This window comes from Staurois parvus, unplaced genomic scaffold, assembly GCF_062004578.1.
Source record: "Staurois parvus isolate SC_StPar_1 unplaced genomic scaffold, SC_StPar_1.0 ptg001302l, whole genome shotgun sequence".
Lineage (NCBI taxonomy): Eukaryota > Metazoa > Chordata > Amphibia > Anura > Ranidae > Staurois > Staurois parvus.
This window is the reverse complement of record NW_028319098.1, coordinates 9,663,366-9,679,907: the sequence shown is the minus strand read 5'-3', so window position 1 is coordinate 9,679,907 and position 16,542 is coordinate 9,663,366. Positions and strand designations below refer to the sequence as shown.

At 40.9% G+C, this 16,542-nt stretch overlaps 2 protein-coding genes across 2 annotated transcripts in view; one reads left to right on the top strand and one right to left on the bottom strand.

Moving 5' to 3' along the window:
- Positions 1 to 1,866, top strand: part of LY96 (lymphocyte antigen 96) — a 36,984-nt gene extending 35,118 nt beyond the window's left edge. The window contains exon 5 of the mRNA XM_089661064.1: positions 1,276 to 1,866. Within this exon, the coding sequence (XP_089517190.1) occupies positions 1,276 to 1,365 (90 nt within the window). The 3' untranslated portion in view covers positions 1,366 to 1,866. The remainder of the gene's footprint in view (positions 1 to 1,275) is intronic.
- Positions 1,867 to 3,701: 1,835 nt separating this feature from the next.
- LOC149437187 (uncharacterized) lies at positions 3,702 to 5,196 on the bottom strand. Its single transcript, XM_089661057.1, has 2 exons — positions 5,114 to 5,196; positions 3,702 to 4,878 (listed from the first exon to the last, which is right to left on the bottom strand). The coding sequence occupies exons 1-2, from the start codon at positions 5,194 to 5,196 to the stop codon at positions 3,702 to 3,704; spliced, it is 1,260 nt and encodes a 419-aa protein (XP_089517183.1).
- Between the last annotated feature and the right edge of the window lie 11,346 nt (positions 5,197 to 16,542).

Sequence of the window (16,542 nt, the reverse complement as noted above, 5' to 3'; positions counted from 1 at the left end):
TATTAATGAGAGTGACAAAGTAGGCTTGTTTGGCAGCATGGAGGGAGGAATTGTATGTTAAGAAAGCAGATTTATATAGGGTGAATGCTTGCTGAGATTTGGTTTTATGCCACAATCACACCAGTGCACGACTATGTCTCTTAATATTTCTGGTGTTCTCAGTCTGCCACAGGTAAAATGGTAGGGGCTTGATACTTCATGTAGTTAGAGGAGCAAGTGAGTTTAGTGTGGATGAAATCAAAGATGTAGACAGCAGTGGCCAGGTCAGGGCAGGACAGGGGAGAGATTCTGTCACAGAGGCGGTCAGTGGCAGAGTGGAAAAGAGAAGGGTTCAAGTTATGAAGGTTTCTGCGGGTAATTGTTTGCTGCTTGGAGGGATAGGTGTTTGAAGATGAGGACACTGTGAAGGTGATGAGATTGTGATCAGAGAGAGGAAAGGGGATGTTTGTGAAGTTGTAGGGAGTGCAAAGATGGGAGAAAACAAGGTCTAATGTATTCCCATCAGAGTGAGTGGAGGACTGTGTCCATTGTGTTAAGGCAAAAGATGAGGGTAGGTTGAAGAGTAGGGATGTATCTGGGTTGTTAACATTAACAGGGATGTTAAAATCTCCAAGAATGATAGCGGGTATTTCAGAGGAGAGAAAGTAGGGTAGCCAGGCAGAGAAGTCATAAAGAAAGCGCGATATCGGTCCAGGAGGCCGGTAGATCACTGCAATCCTCAGAGAAATAGGAAAAAACAGCTGAATGCAGTGAGTCTTGAAAGAAGAGAAGGATAGAGAGGGAGGGTTATGGAGAACTGGAAAGGTGCTCACTGGGGATAGAAGCAAACCAACTCCACCTCCTTTCAAACCACTGGGTCTCCACAGAGCAACAATACTCATTATACACCATCCACAGAGCAACAATACTCATGATACACCTTTCTCAGAGCAACAAAGCTCATTGTGCGCCATGCTTAAAACAAAAATGCTCATTGTAGACCATCCATAGAGCAACAATGATTGTACACCATCCACAGGGGGACAATCCTCACTCTACACCATCCACAACAGCCATGCTCATTTTACACCATCCACAAGAGCCATGCTCATTGTACACCATACATGAAGCAACAAAGCTCATTTCACACTATCTGAAGAACTACAATGCTAAGTGTTCATCATACCTAAATAAGAGAGTCTGCAAGGTTAAAAAAAATGCACTGGTATATATGCATTTCTCAGCATAATGTTTCTTTATTGTGTTAAAAGTTTTCTATCTTATTCCTAATTTCAGGGCACATTTATTGTAAAACTTCGGCTATTTGCTGGACAAAAAGAAGAACTGATCATATGTGCTGATGCGACCATAATGAAGAAATTGTAAATTATATGTTAATGCTTTTCTGCATGCAATATGTTTTTCACAGTCAAAAGCTAAAGTAAACTCTAGCCCAAAGTTTTTTTTTGTATCAAGTGTGGATAAGTGAAAGCTGGCCATACATAGATTGCATTTCGTCCGGGCCAGCAGGGACTGGATGAAATTCATTCCATGTATGGGCAATAGAATTGTACAGAAGTCGATCTACAGATCAACTTCTGTACAACTGCCTATAGCCTGGTAGATGTTCTGACACTTTCCTATAATAGCTAAAAATAAAATAAAATTTTGTCCTGGGTTCTACTTTAATTTCTTCCTGCCAATACCCTTGGCATTAATTCTTGTATTTTCCTTCCTAATAAGTTTGGTTTATTTATTTGATCTATCAATGTGCCAGTTAGGTTAGTATCTTCTTTTTATTTATGTGGTTTGTTTGTTTCATCATTGCTTAAGTCATTTTTCAGTAAAAAGAATAAAAAGATAATTTTTAATATATTCTTCATTAAATCCCTTGGAGTGGATTTTTTTATGGATAGAGTGATTTTACTATGATTGCTTAATCCTCAGTGGGTCATTGTTGATGATGAGCAAATCTTTGGTTCAATTTGAGGGTGGGTTCAGCAAACTTATCCAAAAATCAACAAATTGCAAAACTGTAATGTAGACACCATTGAATTCAATTCTCTCCATTTTTAAGGCTAATGTGAAAAGAATTGTTAAACAAAAGGCATGGGGAGCTGGGCACTTCCAGGGAGACATGTACAAATAAAAAATATATGGCAGGGAGCAGCTTTTTTAAACTGGAACTAAACCCACTGATTTAACCCAAACAGTTAATTTCAAGGCAATTGTCTAATTCCCAGGTGGGCGGCAGGAGCTTCACACAGGCATCTAGGAAGGGGAGTGGTAAAAACAGGTGGTCGAGCAGTGGTTTTGCTGCCCCCTGGGCTGCCCATCCATATATTAACATTACAGCTTGACAGGGCTGTACACATGCTGTGCCCACAGCATTTTAACTCGGCTTGAAGAATCTGACAGGCAACAACGCCTGTCATACTCACCCATTAAGTTCATTAGGAACTCACCGCAAATGCTTGGTTCCAGTTTGTTGTGTAAGTTTTTTTTTTTTTTACTACAAATTCCCCCTTGGGTTTGGAAAAAAATGAGACATTCACGAGACGCAAAGATCACCTCCTGAACACCTGCTAACCACTGTTATACCATCCTATGAAAAGTGATCTATTGCAGTAAGCATTGACGTCTATCTGAAAGAAGCTGTCACACTTGCTAGTTTGCTTATGTTAGCTCTCAGACAAACTTGCAAGCCCTCAAATGGTAACAGCCAATCAAACAGAGACTAAGATGCTGCCATCTTTGGCTGTAAGGGATAGGTGGGTTTAGTTCCACTTTAACAAGTCTTAAAGTAAAACATTAGTAATGAACAATTCCGTTGAATAACATACTTAGGGGATGCCATTAACCTGCCAGTAATGTGGTGCATCTGTTTGTTGTACCCAAAGTAAAGTGACATTCAGGAAATAAAAATAAATACATTCACAGCCACTAAATGTCTCTTTCAAAGGGCCATAATGTCACATGGGACAATACATGAAAAAAAGTGTTAATACATGTGTTGAAATACAAAAGGTGTGAATAGAGCACATTTGCTCTGGTTACAAAGGTTTCAGCTGCCCCAGGTCATAAAGAGACCAGTAACACAAATTTGAAAAATCTAGTATTCATTTTCTGAGTTGAAGGTGACTGCAGAGTAAAATTTCTATCAAATGTACCATTTACAGCGAATGTAAGCTTAACTCTTTCATTCATTCTACATTCTAGATACATGTCCATCATCTTGCTTTTCAAAAAAAGTGTATTGAAGAGCAAGAATGAAAATGCACCTGTATTTAAATATATAAAATTGTCATACATTGGGCATTGTCAGTTCAGATGCTCTGAAGCTGTTTGTGTGACAGATTGAGATGCATAGCATCAGGGCAAGCCGTCACTGGAAGTTTATGTAGGATAAATGGGGGCTGCAAGCCTGCATCATGTAAGTAGTTTTCATTTTGTAGATGAGAATAAACCCTAATCCAAGATCTACTTTACCACTACTTAACCAGGCCAGTTATGACATTCCTCTCCTACACGTATAAAACATTTTTTTTTTTTTGCAGGTAAATTTCTAAGAACCCCCAAATGTTATACATATTTTTTAAGCAGAGGCCGTTGAGAATAAAACGGTCGGTGTTGCATATTTTATGTCACTATTTTTATGTCGTATTACTATAGTATTTGCGCAGAGGTTTTTCAAATGTACATTTTTTTGGAAAAAATACACTTTAATTAATTGTCATGTACCAAAATACAATACTCCAGTTTGAGGACTTTCTGGCCTCTGCTTTGGACCACGAGCCCTGTGCCGTCTGATCTCTGAAGTGGGCTACCCAACCCCATGCACTTGCATCAGTTGTTAGGTGTTTGGCTCGTGGAAAGGACCATGGCAGACCCCTCCCCAGGTTGGTCATGTCTTGCCACCACCAAAGCGCCCTCTTTACCTTTGAAATGATTGTTTTAGGTCTGTCCAGTGGATCTTGGTATGTCCATTTTCGCAGAATGTCCCACTGAAGAGGGCAGGAATGAAACCTGGCCCATTGAACTGCCAGGATGGAGGTGGTAAGCAGTCCCAGGGCCGACATGGCCACTTGGACCGACGAAAGCAGGTTGGACTGAATCCAACTCAGAGCCAACTGAATCTTCTCTACTTTCTCCTCTGGAAGGAATATCCTCAATTGTACGGAATCTATGTTACATCCGAAGAACCTTACGCTCTGGGCTGGAATCAAGTTGGATATCTCCAGATTCAACTGCCATCCTAAGCTTTCCAGATGAGCCTGAGTTGCCTGAAGATTCAAAAGCACCTGAACCTTGGGATCCGCAAACAAGAGCTGGTTGTCCAAATATGGCACCACCGAAATCCCCCTCAATCTCAGAGGTTCTAGTGCTTCTGCCATGACTTTGGTGAACACCCTTGGACAAGATGACAGGCCAAAGGGTAGTGCCTTGAACTGCCAAATGGATGTTCCCAGATTGACAATGAGTTGGAGGAAATTTGAAAAGATTGCACATCGAATGTGCAGATATGCATCCTGCAGATCGATGGTTGCCAAGAAGCACCCACTAAAAAAATTGTATCCATGCGAAAGTGCTTGTACTGAATGGACTTGTTCAGTATTTTTAGATTCAAAATTAAGCGGAACTAGAAAAATATGTGAGTAGAACCCCGGACCTTCTTGTTTCCTTGGCATCTGAATGATGACTTCCTGCTGCATCAGTTCCTTCAAAAGGGACGTCATTGCTGAGGCCATCTCCTGATCCCTTGGGAGATTGGTTACACAATATCTGGTTGATGGGGTATGGGACAACTCCAGGCCGTACCCTTGGGCCACGATGTTTCTGACAAAGACACTTGATGTTGCTTCTTCCCATTGTGAGAAAAGGTCCGAAGCCTCCCTCCCACTGGAAGAGAAATGTCATTGGCTCTTGGCCGGCCACTCTGGGGGTCTACAGAGCACCCCTCTTTCCCCCTATTTTTTTTTAAACTCCAGTTTCTTTTCTGGGTCTGTTCCTTGACCACCTGCTTCTTCTTTTTCAGGGGGAAAGCTTTCTTCATATCCGCTGTTCTATCCAACATCAACTCCACATCTGGGCCGAACAGAATTTCCCCCAAAAATGGGATCCTGCATAACTTCACAGACGCTGCGTCTCCCCCGACCAAGTCTTGAGACACATGGCTCTCCTGGCAGAGTTGAACAATGCCGAGGACCTGGCCGTCATTTTACAGCTTTTAGGAGGACCGGGAAAGACTCCAAAAGCTCTCTCCTTGAGGTCCCTGCCTCAACATGATCTCTCAGCTGATCTAGCAGCACTCCAAATTTCTTGCCGCCACTGTCAAAGTCATTACCGGCTTGAGGTTGGTCAGGGAAGAGTTCCATGCTTTTTTAAAGAGAGAGTCTAAAGAGAGAGAGTTTTATCTATTGCATCCTTCAGGATGCCCATATCCTCAAAAGCCAAATCAGTGCACCTGGAAACCTGCGAGAAAGCCGCATCCAATCTCTGTTTCTTGTTCCATACAAGCAACTAATTTTCCTCGAAGGGGAACCTCCTCCTTAGGGATTTGGAAAAGAAAGGGCCCCTTTCTTGATCCTTCCATTCCTTCCTTATCAAGATAATACTTGATGGACCTGAAAGACTCTATGTTTAGCCTATGTTTATCATGAACTGACAGCTGGACTTTTTCTTCCTGGATTTCCAGAGTTGTGTATTTATTGCTTTCAGAAAATTGTCCACCTCCTCCAACGATAGCTTATATCTGGACAATCTTGTGATGGCATGGGCCATGACAGGTCTTCTTTATGGAGAGATCTGGGGTCTTTTAGATCCCAGACCTCTCCTCTGGCATCCAATGCAGCCGAATAGACACAGATTGGTCTGATCATCTGCTTCCCTGGTAATGGCCAGATAAACAAAGACCCAAAACCAGAAGTGATGAAATTGTCATAGCTTCTGGTTTCTGACATCACACAGTGGGAGAAACAACATTAGTTCCTTACACTGTGTGCCCAGAGCAGGATGCTGCCTGTTGCATCCTTTCTGGGTCCCTGATAGCTCGGGAGAGCCTGGTAAAGGTGGCAGCGGAGGGAAGGGGTGGGACCCCCTTCCACCACTTGTAAAAGTAATCCAGAGGCTTCTAACCTTTAACGGCTTTGAAAACACTGGCTGGAAAAATTAATACCAGTACCAGTATGTCGCTGGATGGGAAGCCATTAAAGTATTTCTAAACCTAAGAACAAAAATGAAATATATTGACACTGAACAGTCCTCAGAAATGCTGGCAGCATTAGTTTTTGTATTTGTTTAAGTATATTTACTACAAGTACAGAAATATGCCTGTTAATCCTGCTAAAGATCCAGCATCCATAACTAACTGTGTACTGAAGTGATATTTCAAGCATCTTCTGTGAGCTACATAACTCTGTTCCACCTATGTAATGGAGATGAGGAGAGTTGGAGGTATTTGTAGTCCAATTCAGGAGACCAGCCTAGGGTGACAATGCTAATTCTCTATAGATACAGTAAAGTAAGTGATCAATGAAACCCAGGCAGGAAGTGTGTTATTGGCAAAATCACCAAGTGAAAATAAACATAAAAAAATCCTTTACCCTAGGTTCACACTGTTGCGGCTCTATAAGACGCGTTGTGTGTGGGCACGACAGCCCATTCATTTAAATGGGCTGCTGTGCCTCCTGAACACAGAAAAAAGGTCCCTGAACCATTTCTGGAATCACAGCCCACATGGGAATCTAAAATGCAAGGTGGCTCCCAGTGTGGGAGCAATTACATTAATGGCACTTGCACGCATCTCCTGCGTTTTTCTGTGCAGGTGGCTGCGGGAACTAGTGCAGTCCTACAGCAGCAATCACCCACACAAATGTGAACCTAGGGTAGCCACCACCTCTATGGACTGATAAGCTGCAATATATTCAATTTTTGTTAGGGGGTTTAGATATGTTTTATGTTCACTCCTATGCAGGTTGTGGTTGATGTCTTCTTCCTGTGCGGTTGGAATTTTTTCTTCATATACTTTTTAAATGCTTTTTTGATGCATTTTTGAGATGTGTTAATGTTGCTACGGGGAGGTGTCTGTTGTAATGCAGGAAAAGCATTTTCATTGAAGTCTATGGAACAAAAAACACAAACTGCTGCTGGCAAAAAAGTTCCTGAGCCATTCCAGAAAATGCAGTGGATGAAAATGGAAAGATGTGAATGTGACTCATAGGAACTCATGTTCAACTGTAGTGCATTTCTACAAATTTGTAAACGCACTGTAAAACGCATAGCTATGAACCTAATTTATAATAGGGAGATATTCTGTGAAGTATAAATATTGTCCATTAGATGGCAATGTCTTCCATTCAGATCCTGTGAGTTGGCGCAGACGACTTCTAATTGTGTGCTGTGTATCATCTGGGAATTTAGAGTGGTCACCCGGCCGGAATTCTTGTAGTTAAAAATGCACTCTGAGTATTATAACACATGGCCTAAGAAGATAGCCTCACAGCGAGACCTTGAATAGTAAACCGTCACTGTAATGGCCATAACTGGCAGAAAATCGTGGCCTTTGTAAAGGTGCCTGTTTGGAACACTGTGCTACATCATTCCATACATGGATTTTTCATCATGTTTTCAGTTATTACAATCATGTATTTTGTGTACTGAAATGTAAAATGCATTGGAGTTGATTTAAAGGGGTACAGGCAACTAAAGTTCCATTCACACCTGCGTGTTTTGTAAACTCGTGCAAAATTGTGCCTTTATGTGTGCATTATCAAAGCATGCTTAGAACGTGTGTCGCATTTATAGTGCCATTCATTGTTAATGGCACCGCAAACACAACAAGAAGCCATGTGGAAAAAACACGACAAAACGTACGGTAAAAAATGTGCAAGGCTCAACATCGCAAAAATGTCCATATTCAAGTGAATAGGTCTGCGCCGCAACTGCATGCTATACACCAGCACAAAAAATTAAAATATACTTGATACTTCTAGGTCACACATTTATTTGTCTCTGATGCAAACCGGTCAGGCTGTGCAAGTCATGACGGACCTATTATGGATTTCTTACAAGACTGAGAAGTATCACTCTCATGGCATTATGGAACATTATGTTTGCTTTGGTTGGATATGGTTACATGTATTAGGAAGCCACATTTGCTATTTTTTATATGCCCCTGTTTCACAGTTGGACTAACCAGTATATATATATTCCGTATGCTGACGAATCAAGCTTAACCACTTCCCGTCCGGCCCATGTTGATAAGCGGCCAAACGGGAGCACTGCCAATGCGGGCAGATATTTCTAAACATCCCCCTGCCTCCATTGCCTGTGTGCACCCCCTTGGAGCACGCGGCACCGCGATTGGTGCCCACTGTATCCTCCTGACACAGCGGAACACAGATCTGTGTGAGGTCCAGATTCATGTGATCACTGATTGGCCAATCAGTGATCACCAGGGCCGGACTGAGCATTTGGAAACTCAGGCACTGCCTGAGGGCCCTGGGTCAGTAGGGGGCCCCATGAGATGCCCCTGGTACCTTTTTCATAGGCTTTTTTGAGTTTGGGCAAGGGCACAGGGGTCCCATGATCCCCTATTGCTCCGAGGCCCCATGAGTTGTCAGTCCGCCCCTGGTGATCACATGAACAGTAGTAAACAATATGTCACTTCTGACATCATTGCTTACTACGTGTGAAATCTGTGAATGATCACAGAGGTCACATGGTACAAGGCTAGTCACAACAGCCTTGTATCACGTGACAAGCTGTGACCAATCACAACTCTCACAGTATTTCTCAATGGCTGAAGGAATGCAGCTAGAGAGAAAGAGAAATGATTGCTTTTACAGCCTTCATGGATGTAAAAGCAATCAGTGTAAAAAAAGAAAAAGAAAATCTTCATCACCCCCCATAAGTAGTACAGCGTCACTATGGTGACACTGTACTGCTAGGGTGACAGTATGTAAAAAAAAATAAAAAAACAAATAATATAAAAATGTAAAAAAATGTTTGGCTATAAACTAATTTGGGTTTTTTTTGTGTTTTTTTTTACCAAAAAGATAAATGAATACATTTTGGCCAAGATTTATGAAGAAAGATTATTTATTTGCTAAATTTTATAAGAAAGACACTTTTTTTTCACAATTGTTGGACTTTTTCATTTACAGTGAAGGATTATTTGATCCCCTGCTGATTTTGAATGTTTGCCCACTCACAAAGAAATGATCAGTCTAAAAATCAAATGGTAGGTGTATTGTAACACTGAGAGACAGAATAGCAACATCAAATTCAAAAGAAATGCATGTTTAACAAATTATGCATTGATTTGCATGTTCATGAGGGAAATAAGTATTTGATCCCTTATCATTCACATGATTTCTGGCTACCAGGTGTCTTTCATACAGGTAACAAGCTGAGATTAGAAGCAGTCTCTTAAAGGGAGTGCTGCTAATATCATTTTGTTACCTGTATAAAAGACACCTGTCCACAGGAGCAATCAAACAACCAGATTCCAAACTCTCCACCATGGCAAACATCATAAGCTGTCCAAGGATGTCGGGGACAAGATTGTAGACCTACACAAGGCTGGACTGGGCTACCAAACTATCGCCAAGCAGCTTGGTGAGAAGGTGACAACAGTTGGTGCAATCATTCGCAAATGGAAGAAACACAAAATACCTCTCAGTCTCCCTAGGTCTGGTGCACCATGCAAGATCTCACCTCATGGAGTGTAAATGATCATGAGAACAGTGAGGAATCATCCCAGAACTGAATCTGAGTCAATTATCTCCAGGTAGCTGGGACCACAGTCACCAAGAAAACAATTGGTAACACACTACGCCGACAAGGATTGAAATCCTGCAGTGCCCACAAGGTGCCTCTGCTCTAGAAAGTACATGTCCAGGCCCGTCTGAAGTTTGCCACTGAACATCTGAATGATGCAGAGGAGGACTGGTTGAAAGTGTTGTGGTCAGATGAGACCAAAATCGAGCTCTTTGGCATCAACTCAACTCGCCGTGTTTGGAGGAGGAGGAATGCTGTCTATGACCCCAAGAACACCATCCCAACTGTCAAACATGGTGGTGGAAACATTGTGCTTTGGGAGTATTTTTCTGCTAAGGGGACATGACAACTGCACCACATCAAATGGACGATGGATAGGCAATATACTGTCAAATCTTGAGTGAGAATTTCTTCCCTCAGCCAGGGCATTGAAAATGGGTTGTGGATGGGTGTTCCAGCATGACAATGACCCAAAACACACAGCCAAGGCAACAAAGGAGTGGCTCAAGAAGAAGCACATTAAGTTCCTGGAGTGGCCTAGCCAGTCTCCAGACCTTAATCCAATTAAAAATCTGTGGAGGGAGCTAAACGTTCGAGTTGCCAAACGTCAGCCACCAAACTTTAATGACTTGGAGAGGATCTGCCAAGAGGAGTGGGCCAAAATCCCTCCTGAGATGTGTGGAAACCTGGTGGCCAACTACAGGAAACGTCTGACCTCTGTGATTGCCAACAAGGGATTTGCCATCAAGTACTAAGTCATGTTTTGTGAAGGGGATCAAATACTTATTTCCCTCATGAACATGCAAATCAGTGCATAATTTGTTAGACATGCATTTCTTTTGAATTTTTTGTTGCTATTCTGTCTCTCAGTGTTACATCAACCATTCGATTTTTAAACTGATCATTTCTTTGTGAGTGGGCAAACAGTCAAAATCAGCAGGGGATCAAATACTTATTTCCTTCACTGTATATAGCAAAAAATTTAAATCCCAGTGGTGAATATATACCACCAAAATAAATGCAAAAATTCATATGGGTACAGTGTTGCATGACCGCGCAATTGTCATTCAAAGTGTGATAGCACTGAAAGCCTGGACAAGAAGAGGGTGAAAGTGTCCAGACTTGAAGTGGTTAAGGGTCCTTTCAGACGGCGTAGACCTGTTTATATGTGATTTTGCACACCCCTGCCACCCTGTAGCAATATATCTGTTATAGGGCGAATAATAAATGAAGTATTTTGTATGTTAATGATATCTGTCGATGTTTTTCTTACTTTTATACAATGGTTGAAAAAGTGATTTGGGTAGAGGTATGGAACTAAATCCATTTTTCCTTTTTTTTTGTTTTTTGAAAATACTATACACTAGGCTCACAGTTGCAGGGGGGTATTCAAGCAGCCCTTTCGGCTTTCAAAAAAAAAAAAGCATTCAGGAGTGGGGCAATATCATCTCCTGAGCGCCTGTCGGACGCACTTGCACTATAAAAAGCAATTTACTACAGATCGACCTTCACAAAGCAACACAAATGTAAATGAGCCCTTATAGTTTGAAGATTCACAACGTCTCTATGGTTATTCAGCCTCCATGTCTTCTGTTTCATTGAGGATTATGGGCGGTAGCGCTGTGGCTCTGGTAGTAATTCCAAGAACTCTCAGCTTACAACAAGAAGAGCTTCAGTCAGGTTCGTTAGCTTTGCCCCCACCTTCAGTGTTGTCTTTATGGTGCCTGGGTGGGTAACCATGCACCTGCCTTGATGTACAGTGAACCCACACATGTGCAAATGTGTCACAGGGCAGTTTGGAACTGAAGTCCTGCAGCATATTTGCACATGTTCAGAATTCGGGAGGGGTGTTCCCAGACGTCATTCTCGCCTAGGTGAAAAATGTGGGATTGCAGCTCAATAGATGGTTTAAAAATAAATAAATAAATAAAATATCTTACCTAATGAGAAAAAAGGGGAAGAAGGTAGGGCATGAGGACACCAGGTTTAGGGTGAAGGCTTGCTTTAACCCAGTGGTCTCCAAACTGCAGCCTGGGGGCCAAATGCAGCCCTTTGCTTGGTTTTATCTGGCCCTTGGGACACTATTTAATTCACTGACACCAATGAAAGGCATAATTCCTCCTAATGACACCAATGATAGTCAAATTTCTTCCAATGAAATACATGTTGGGGCATAGTCCCCCCCCCAATGACACCAACAATGGGGCCCAACCAGGGGCGGACTGACAACTCATGGGGCCCCCGGGCAATAGGAGATCATTGGGCCCCTGTGTCCTTGCCCAAACTCAAAAATCCTATAAAAAAGGTACCAGGGGCATCTCATGGGGCCCCCTACTGACCCCGGGCCCTTGGGCAGTGCCCGAGTTTCCAAATGGTCAGTCCACCCCTGGGCCCAATGACACCAATGAAGGGGCACAATACCTCCTAATGACACCAATGATGAGACACAATTCCTCCCACTGTCACAAAATGATAGGAGATAGTTTACTCCCACTGATGCTGGAACATTTTGTATTCCTGTTGACCATAGTTCGGCCCCCCTAAAGACTGAAGGACAGTAAACTGGCCCTTTGTTTAGAAAGTTTGGAGACCCCTGCTTTAACCTTTTGGACATCCATAAATAGGAAGAACAATTCTAGAGCTCAATGATATTAACCCCTTCACGCCGGATCGTCCCGGCGTGAAGAGGAGTTCGTGCGCCGGGAGGTGGGCGGGACGGGCGTGGCTTAGTGTCATGTGGCCCCGTGACATCACGTCACGGCCGGTCACATGATCGGGAAAGGTCCCGATCGAAAGAACGGCCTGGGACCTTTCCGTGAGTACCTCACATGTGTGCTGGGAGCGCACGCTCTCAGCACATATCTTTTTTGCTACATGAATGCAAATGTGCGCAAATGCTCAGACGCCGAAAGTTTTGCGTGCGGCCGGCGCGAAGGGGTTAATGAGTCTGATTTTACCAGGAAATCCTTTGCAGCTAATTATAACTGAGACAATGAGAAGCGAGGAGGTTTACATTGTAAGGATGTGTGAACTCACTCCTCTTCAAGGTAAAGAAAAAAAAAACCAAGTGCAAGGCACACATGTCTTTTGACGCTTTACTTTTAGAAAAGTCTGACATAATCATGACATCACCCTGACTCTGTCTGTTGTTTATCACAGCAGGAAATGTGGATTTTTGTAATGTTAGTGCCACAATGGAAACTCTTACCTGGAAATCAGAACATTGCTAAAAAATATATACTGTACATAATTCAACTTTTTCATTTAACCCCTTCCTGCCCATATGGAAGAAAAATATATTTTAAAAATGCTCTTCCCAAATATATTGCCATATATTTGAAATGCTACAATTTTGGCCATATTCAATATATTTAAAAATATATTTCAATAAATAAATACATATATATATATATACTGCATGTCTTTAAAAATACAAATCTACATTTTTGGAATGCATTTACAAATATACGTAAAAATATATGTTAAAATGACTTTTTTATATTTTAAAAAAAATCTGAAGAATATATTTATTTTTAAAAAATATCTATTTTTTTTAAAATATATCCTTCAGAACCCTTGACCTCTGTCTGGACAGTGCTGATTGGCCCTGTACAAATCACATGCACTCTTCCAAGAGAAAAAAAACCCCTGTCTACCAATACACACCAAACTGAGCATGTGCAGTGTATCGCCACACGATATGTTTTATCAGGAGATAAGAAGGGGACACTGGAAGAAGGGGAGGATCAGAGAAGTCAGGATCCAACAGTCTTTTTACACAATGCAGAGGATTAACCCCTTAGATCCCACAGTGATTATAACAAGCATGCCTTACTGCATATACAGACTGATTTTACTGTTGTGGGTTTAGAAACACTTTTAAAAATACATAGTTTAGAAAAAAATGCAATTCTACAAAAGCGTAAAATGCAGCTTGGAAAAAAATTCAGTCAGAAAATTGCAATTCATTAATATTGTAGTTTAGAAAAATGGGGTAAAAAAGCAGGTAAAAAATGCAGTTCAGAAAAATCACAGCTAAAAAAGTAAACAAAAATGAGGTAAAAAAAAAACAATTAAAAGAAAATGTGGCTCAAAAAAAGTTTTTTAAAACAGTAGTAGACAACACAATGGTTTGTAAAATCTGTAGTTAAAAAAGCGGGTAAAATAAAGCAGTTTAGAAAAAAAAATTTGGTTAAAAATGTGTGGTTCAGTAAAAACACAGTACTGAAACAAAACAGGAAATTTCTATGATACTTAGTACCAGCTAGTGGTTTTAAAACAATGAAAAATGTTTATCCAGCACAGGAAATAGCCTAATATCATCACTTGCTTGCCCATTCTCACAGAGCAAATGTACATGAACTTCAACTGTGTGAATTGCTCTGCCTTTTTATTTTATTAATACACTCCAAAGTGTTATATCCTAATTTACACAAAACATTTGGTTAAAATGTCATTCATAAAAAACGTGGGTGGTTAAAAAAACATAGTTTAGAAAAAAATGCAATGCTATAAAAGGTTAACCGCCTTCCACCCACCATATAGTAATATGATGGACGCAAGGTGGTTCTCTCGTTCTGGGAGGATGTCATATGACCTACCAGTGCCTGCCCATCAGTACCACCTATCAGTGTCCATCAGTGCAGCCTCATCAGTGAAGGAGAAAAATCACTTATTTACAAAATTTTATAACAAAAGCTAAGAAAAAACTTTTTTTTTTCAAAATTTTATAAAAATAAAAAACCCAGAGGTGAATAAATAGCACCAAAATAAAGCTCTATCTGTCACAAAAAAATGATAAAAATTTCATATGGGTACAGTGTTGCATGACTGCGCAATTGTCATTCAAAGTGCAACAGCGCTGAAAGCTGGAAATTGGCCTGAGCAGGAAGGGGGTATAAGTGCCCTGTAGGCTAGTGGTTAAAAGATATTGCAATTCGTAAAAAATGGTGTTTGGAAAAAAAATGGGTAAAAAGCAGGTAAAAAATGTGGTTCAGAAAAAACAAAAGAGATCAAAAAAGTAAACAAAAACAAGGTTAAAAAAAGGGGGGTGAGGGTCATGCTAATAAGTAAAATATGTGGCTCCAGACAAAAAAGTTTGTAAACAGCGGTAAACAAAACAACAGTTTGAAAAAAACCTGGGTAAAAAAAGCAAGTAAAAGAAAGTGTTTAGAAAAAAACATGGTTAAAAATAGTAAAAATATCTGCGATACTTAGCAGCAGCTACTGACTAAATGCACTATTTTTGGTTTTAAAACAATGAAAAATGTTTGTCCAGCACAGGAAATAGCCTAATAACAGTCACTTGTTTGCCCATTCTCACAGAGTGAATGTACGTGCACTTTCACTGGGTGTTGCCCATTCTCACAGAGTGAATGTACGTGCACTTTCACTGGGTGTTGCCCATTCTCACAGAGTGAATGTACGTGCACTTTCACTGGGTGTTGCCCATTCTCACAGAGTGAATGTACGTGCACTTTCACTGGGTGTTGCCCATTCTCACAGAGTGAATGTACGTGCACTTTCACTGGGTGTTGCCCATTCTCTTAGAGTGAATGTACGTGCACTTTCACTGGGTGTTGCCCATTCTCTTAGAGTGAATGTACGTGCACTTTCACTGGGTGTTGCCCATTCTCACAGAGTGAATGTACGTGTACTTTCACTGGGTGAATTGCTCTGCATTTTTTTTTTATAAATAAACCCCAAAGTGATGTATCCTAATCCACACAAGCAAATAATAAGACGCTAACATTGATTCCTCATCAATGGATGCAACAAAAAAGATTGTGACTTGCCTGCTTTTACCCACCGCTGTGATAAAATATGACATTTGTGTTATAAGGCTCTGAAGCTTTCAAAGAAAACCCTTCAGGAGTGTAAGTAAAAGTGTTAATTGGTTGTGTTTAATGATTTCAGTTGCTTATTATTTCAGAACGACGCAGTACTTTTTATAATTAAATCATTGATGTCAAGTCGGGTTTTATGATCAGTTTTGATTTCGCTGCAGGCAATATCAAATTCATGAAATGAGTTATAGAAAGGAAAAACACCTGGGATGAATATTTTCTTTTTTTTTTCGTAACCAAACCCCTAAACTTCTTGTTGTGGTTCATACAATACAAGTGATTGCTGTTTTTGTGTTATGTTGGTTGCTTTTCATATGAATGTAGAAAAAACAGTTCTAGTTCTCTGTCCTGTATGGGGGAAGCAACCCAACAATAAATACTAAAAGAGTTCAATATTTTTTAAATACATTCTTTTTTACATACATTAGGAAAGAATAAAGCTGGCCACAGATCAGTCATTTATTTTTTATTTTTTAGATCAGCCAGAGGGCGGATCGAACAAAAAAATGCACATGGAATCCTCCGTGCTGTGCTATTGCTTTCTGACAGCGGGGACTCCTCCTCTGTTAGAGTACTCTGATCAGCAGTGCAGCTATTGATCGAGTTAAACATTTCCAATATCCCATTTGACAGAGGTTGATCAGGAACAACTATTGAGGGACTGGAATTTGGCCGGTCCCCGCTGAACCCCAGCTTAGAGATTCATGCAGACTTACCCTAGGTTCACACCTAAGCATTTTCTGCAGCATTTTGCAGAAATGCAGTACAGTCCATTTAACATGATTTCCTACGGGACATGTTCACATCTGTGTGTTTTCACCCGGTGCGTTTTTTGGAAAGGGTCAGGGACTTTTTTGAACACAAAAAGTTGTGTTTTTGGTTCTATAGACTTCAATGGAAATGTTGCAGAAAAACATGTATTGTGTTTTTGAGGCAT

Excerpts from the sequence above, each read along its gene's own strand:
- LOC149437187 (XM_089661057.1), bottom strand. The coding sequence starts at position 5,196 with ATGACGGCCAGGTCCTCGGCATTGTTCAACTCTGCCAGGAGAGCCATG. Across the intron at positions 4,879-5,113 it reads TCGGGGGAGACGCAGCGTCT|TGGGAGGGAGGCTTCGGACC; the intron begins GTGAAGTTATGC and ends TTTCTCTTCCAG.